This window comes from Gavialis gangeticus, unplaced genomic scaffold (assembly GCF_001723915.1).
Source record: "Gavialis gangeticus isolate Ggan-Ray unplaced genomic scaffold, GavGan_comp1, whole genome shotgun sequence".
NCBI classification, from domain to species: domain Eukaryota; kingdom Metazoa; phylum Chordata; order Crocodylia; family Gavialidae; genus Gavialis; species Gavialis gangeticus.
In genome coordinates, this window is record NW_017729008.1 from 41204315 (window position 1) to 41210719 (window position 6405).

Below are 6405 nucleotides of genomic sequence, written 5' to 3' on the forward strand. Positions count from 1 at the left end.
AGAATTAGTCCATTGCCCTTCTGGTGTCTCATGTAGACGCACCCAGTAAGGCGCACTTTATTTCATCCAAAAAATTATTGCATTTACAAATAGGAGCTGCTGCCTTCAGTTCTGCGGCCTATGTTGCACACTAGGCCAGACTAGACTACGGTAGCTTCTGACCTTAGTGTTTCCACCTACAAAAATGGTTAGTTGTGGTTATGACTGCAGAAAAATGTGGCCAAAGGCTTCTATCCCGGTTGCAGCCATATTGGTCTAGAGGAAAAGGCAATCAGGACTCGTAGTAGAGATGATATCTTTTATTAGACCAACATTGTTGTTACGTTAACGCTGTTGGTCTAATAAAAGAGATGATCTCTACTACGAGTCCTGATTGCCAAAGACTTCTGGACTTTGGGATTTTGTTCTTCACTCAGGCTGACGCTCAAGGGGAGCACAGTGGGGGGCTGGGACAGAGTACAGAAAAGGATTGTGATGCTAGAAGTTGAAGTAACAAACTTGAGGGTCCCTGGGAAAGACTTCTCCAGAACTTAAATACAAGTCACTTTTGTACAAATCAATGTGCTGCATAAAAGCATTTGCCTTGATTGTCACTTTTCACCAAATACGATATTTGTACGTGCAAAATAACACAGAGCCGGACTTTTAAAGCTGTTCATCTTGCCTTGCAGCCCTTCAGTGGCAAGGGTCTGATCTTCTGATTGAGCCAACAGGTCTTTTTATTTCAGTGATATATTCTCACTTGCCTTGCTCCTACTTGCATTTCAGGGCTGCCTTCGGCAAAGAGTCAGAAGTCCTCATTGGGAACCTAGGAGATAAACTCATCCCCCAGCAGGAGATCATGCGTGATGTCAGCGACTTGAAGGCCTTGGCCAACATGCATGAAAGCCTGGAGTGGCTAGCTGGTCGCACAAAAGCAGCCTTCTCCAACCTTTCAACAGCTCAGAGTAAGTAGTTTTAAAGAGCTTTTGATTCTGTGGGAACATTGTTATTAGTATGTTTTACAGTCACTAATAGCGTCATGAAATCAGGATGGAAAACTTCTTACCAGCTAGTACCAGAGAGTTTTGCAATGCACATGGAGACTTGAATTCTGCTGGGATACAGCTTACCTAGGCCTAGACTGCAGCTGTAAGGAGTGACTCTGCAACATCAGCTGGGGTGGGTGCATGGAAATGGAGGCTGTGAGGGAAGACTTTTTGCAGATGACACCAAGCTGGGGGTTGTAGTAGATACACTGGAGGGCAGGGCTAGGGTTCACAGGGACCTAGACAGATTGGAGGACTGGATCAAAAGAAATCTCATAAGGCTCAACAAGGACAAGTGTAAAGTCCTGCACTTGGGATGGAGTAATCCCATGCCATGGGTGCAGGCTGGGGGTGACTGGCTGGGCAGCAGCTCTGCAGAAAAGGACCTGAGGGTGACAGGGAGCAATAAGTTGAACATGAGTCAGCAGTGTGCCCTTGGTGCCAAGAAGGCCTGTGGGATCCTGGGCTGCATTGGTAGGTCTGTTGTCAGCAGGTCAAGGGAAGTGCTTCTTCCCCTCTATTCAGCACTGGTGAGGCCATATCTGGAGTCCTGTGTTCAGTTTTGGGCCCCCCGCTTCAAAAAGGATGTGGACACATTGGTGAGAGTCCAGTGGAGGATTCAGGGGCTGGCGGACACGACTTGAGGAGAGGCTGAGGGAACTGGGCTTATTTAGTCTGGAGGAGAGGAGACTGAGAAGGGGTTTAATAGCAGCCTTCAACTACCTGAAGGAGGATTTGAAAGAGGATGGAGCTGGTCTGTTCTCAGCGGTGGCAGACGACAGGACAAGGAGCAATGGGCTCAAGTTGCAGCAAGGGAAGTTGACGTTGGATACGAGGAAGAATTTTCTCACTAGGAGGGTGGTAAAACACTGCAACAGGTTACCCAGAAAAGTTGTGGACTCTCCATCCTTGGAGGTTTTTAAGACCCAGCTAGACAAAGCCTTGGCTGGGATGATGTAGTTGGGGCTGGCCGTGCTTGGAGCAGGGGGTTGGACTAGCTGTGACCTCCTGAGGTCCCTTCCAGCTCTCGTTGTCTCTGATTCTATAAGGGGGCAAGTTGGCTAAGTGCTAGCCTGTAGGTCTGGTGGGGAACAATTTGGGGTGCTCCATAGGAGCAGGCTTTGCTGTAAATAGTTTTGTAAGAAGATGCCCTTTTCACCCCAGGGTAGATAAGTCTGGACCTGGCAGCAGGCCACACAAACCGCTCCCTGAATGGTTCCCCAGGATATTATAGTTAGCTTTACTTGGCGAGTATTAGCCCTGAGAGAGCTGGGTGGAAAAAGGAGTGGTCCCAGGGAGGACAGAGCAGAGTCCAAGGGAGGATGGAGGCGAGTGCAATGGCACAGTAAAGACGGCTTGGAGCTGAGCAGTCTCCCGTGCTGGTTGGGATGTCAGCACACCGTCTCCCCTTGCTTTGAAGATGAAAACCCTCGCCCTTCAGAAGAAGGAGCTCTCTGAGGTGGGGGTGCTGTGGGTTGCGAGGGAAGCCAGGGCTAGGGTTTTGTAGCCTGATGCTTGCCCCAGGGGAAGCCACACCAGGGCTGGCTTCAGGGGGGTCTTTCAGGAGGGAGAGGCCAAATTCTGCTGCTTCTTGGGGAGTCCCAAGGCTGAGCTTCCCCTGAAAGGGGCATCGACATGCCCAAGCAGTGCGGCGGGCTGTTTTCCAGCGCTCTCAACTTCTGCCCACACATCAGGTCTGGCCCAGTACTTTCCCCAGGGTTTTGCATGGCACCTAATGACAGTGTCTAGTAGGCTCAACTGTTAATGCCTGGCCACTGAGACACTGCTTTTTAAATATCAAATCTATCATTAGATCATCCGATGTTTTAAAAGCGAATTGATATAGATTCGGTAAAAAATTAGAACGACTCTTTTTAACAAGAAATGGTCTGGTTTGCATATTGGAGAGCAGTGCTGCTCTGGTATTGATAATAAACCCCTGGAGCTGGAGATAGACGTCCCAGACGTCTACACCATGATCCAACAGGTAGGGTGGAGGTAAGTCAGGAGACGTGGTTCTCTTTGCGGCTTTCCCAAGATTGTCTGGTCTAACCTCTGTCAAATCACTAAATCTCTCTGCACCTTGACCTTCCCTTGTGGGGATGACGAAGCCAGCCCTGTTCTGTGAAGCACTTGGAGATCTGTGGATGAAAAGCACCGGGAGGACAGTTGTGGCTCTTCTTACTGACATCCTCGTGGTGGTTGCGTGCAGTGGTTCACGTGCAAAGCTATTATGTGGCATTGCACAGGAAGTCAAAATCAAGCTGAGTATTTGCCTCCCACTAATTTTCTGAATGAATCATCTCTACAAGGAAAATGTTAACCATTTGAATGGCACAAAATCCTCTAGGAAAAATGACGACACTTGCAGCTTGGTAAGACTTCTGCGTGCGCATCTTTTGAGTCCAGTGGCACGATCAGTGTTGATAGAGCCACGTTCAACTTTCAGCATTCAGATTTCAGCACTGAAATCTTTGACCTAAAAGCCACCCCTGTTCTGTTTCTTGGTAGCGATAATATGCTTTGTGTTGATACATCTCGGGGTAATTATGACTTTCTTGAAAGCATGAAATCACTGGCCTATCAGCCCCCAAGTATAATGCTTTCCCAAGCATGCTCTAATTGCCGAGAATAGCACTGACTCTCATGGTTCCCCCCCTTTTAAATAATTGAGGGACATTCAGGAAGTTAGTTAACTCAATTGGCAATCTTCCTAACCATCTCCTTTTAAACAAGCTTTCAGATAGTAGAAACATTTTATAACTGCAGATGGCTTAATTGTGATCGCTTCTGGGAGGAGGTTTAATTGCTTTCTTAATAAATAACACTGTAATGAAGTAGCTACTGTGTGTATTTGCCTGTGTGAAGACTGCTCTCCTGCATGTCATAGAGCCTATACTGCTGTTAGCTAATGGAGAGTCTCTTTTAAGGCACATAAGCGAGGGACTTCTGCATTTTCAGATCCAGAAGGTATAATAAATTCCACCCCTACTTATGCCACAAGTCTCCAAATGGAAGTGGAGTGCAACAGGCTAAGCCCTTTTAAGTGGGTCATTTGCTTATGATAGGACTTAGCATTTCTTGTGGCTTGTCTTGTCTGAGGATAGCAGTGTGCTTTACTGGTATTAAACCTCAGTATGCTTTGCAAAGGCAGTATTGGCTGTGTTAAATGCCTCCAGTGTGGGATGCAGCAGCTGTTTAATTGTAACCCTGCACCATTGCTCAGGAAAGGAAGAGAAGAAATGTGTAGCAACAGAAAGTAATTGCACAAGCTGGAACATAGCCAAGACACCTGAAATCGCATGCACCATTATCCTGTCCCAATTCAGATACACCCGCACAAGCTGAGATGGTGCCAAGGTCTCAGGGGAGATTTTGGAAGGGTGGAGGGAGTGGTGTGGACAGACTAGAAATTGGGTGCCCACGTTCATTAACTGGCAATGAAAAAATGTCAGCCTTATTCTTCGGGGAAAAAGGCTGGGAAACTTTCTCAGCACCCAATACTTGCATTGCATCGAATAAAATTTGGCCTCCTCAGCGCAACTACCCTAACAATGTGCTGAGACTCTCTCCATTAGTTGAATCAAGTAAGAGATCTATCTCCTGAGTAACCTGCCCTAGTCCTGGGGAAGCTTCATACACCAGATATATCATCGACAATCTTTTGATTCAAGGACGATCTCTACCACAGTTCATTGACGGGTCTTGAGGTGACTTAAGAGACCAACCCTTAAGCCACAGACCCATCTGCAGAAGCTGCAGGTCTTTCTGCAGGAGAAGAGGCTGTAGACTGGGATCCCTCTCCTTTTCCTTCCTCTGCTCTCTCTTCTCTGCTTCAAGGGCAAGTTGCTTTACCTCAAAATAGGCTGGTGCTTCGTTGAAGCTGCCATGCACACCATTGGCATTGTTTAGCAGCCAACTCCTTCCAACTCTTGACATCGGCATCTGTTTTCTTGAGGTCTGCCCCAGGTGTGTCCTTGTAGCATTTCCTTTTCCAGCCGTGAGCTCAGGCCACAAGTAAGCTGGGAGTCGAGCACGCACTTAGATATGTCCATTAAGCCCCTGACCTATGCTCTGCTAAACATAGTTAACTGAGATATGATGGATCATCAGGGTGGCACGATCAGCTGGCACTTGAAGAGGCAATGCCAAAATCCTTTGGCCCTTTGAGATCATTATAATCTGTCCTATGGGTTCTGAATAGGTTTTTAAAAACACCTGCCATGCCATTATGAAGAATTTCACTTACAAAAGAGCGCTTCTGTAACAGGTCGCTCTCCCCAGCGCCATCTTTCTGGTTATCCGCGCCTTACGTGGGGCGCCCTGGGAGCCTGGTTTGGAATTCTTCGGTCCTGCTCTAACCTCGCCTGCCACGTCTTGATGGAAAATGTTGTTTATGCGAGCAGGAGACTGCCTATTATATTGGGTATGTTGGGGTCTCTCCTGTTATGGCCAGATCCCTGTTTTCTCTCAGTAGGCCTTCCAGTCCAAACCCAGTAAACAGGGTTTGACTCCGAGGCTCTAGCTTTTTTGGGTTTTTTTGTCCAGTGCTTGGAGGCTCGTGTCCCCCTTTCCTGCTCCCTTCAGGAGCCCGGCACTCCCTGCCCCAGAGGGACGGGAGCTGGACCCACAACCAGAGGGCTGCAGGTTCAAAACCAGGGTGCAACCCCAAACCTGCCTCTGTCAGTCCAAACAAAAAAAAAACCAAACAAAATACAACTGCACTCCGGTGCACCAGGCCTCCCTGGCCCTTTTAAGATCATCCTTTAATTATCGGGGTTTGTACCCCCCAAAAGCTGTGCCCTCACTGGCGCCGGGGTTCCCACTCTGTAGTGGGTCCCCAAAATGAGGCCTCCTCTGTCCCCTAATAGCCTTGCCCAAACCACCGGTTCTCAATAACCAAAAGAAATCTGGACAGTCCTGTCCGTGGACAATAACTGCCCTCAATAAAAACAAACATGTAATAGTGCCATCTTACATTTACACTGGATTCATGCTTCAGCTCCCCCCCGTTGGCTTCTGGGGCAGCAGCTGTCTCTCAGGGCTTCCATAGCCCCTTCTTCCTACTTTCGGACTGCTCACCAGGCCTCTCCCTGGAGCTCTGGGATGTATTGCTTCCCCTCCAGCTGCTGGCCCCTCTACTGCTGTTCTGCCCAGGGTTTCATAGTTTCATAGTTTCTAGGGTCAGAAGGGACCTGAGTAGATCATCTGGTCCAACCCCCTGCCATGGCAGGAAAGAGTACTGGGGTCAAACGACCCCAGCAAGGTGTTCATCTAACCTCCTCTTAAAAACCCCCAGGGTAGGAGCCTGCACCACTTCTCTTGGAAGTTGGTTCCAGACCCTAGCCGCCCTGACCGTGAAGTCGCGCCTCCTGAT

The 6405-nt window shown here is 48.4% G+C and overlaps 1 protein-coding gene across 2 annotated transcripts in view; it reads left to right on the forward strand.

The window, feature by feature from the left end:
- Positions 1-6405, forward strand: part of EXOC4 (exocyst complex component 4) — a 790055-nt gene that overhangs the window by 702902 nt on the left and 80748 nt on the right. For both annotated transcript variants that reach the window (XM_019509628.1, XM_019509629.1), the window contains exon 14: positions 769-947. In XM_019509628.1, the coding sequence (XP_019365173.1) occupies positions 769-947 (179 nt within the window). The remainder of the gene's footprint in view (positions 1-768; positions 948-6405) is intronic.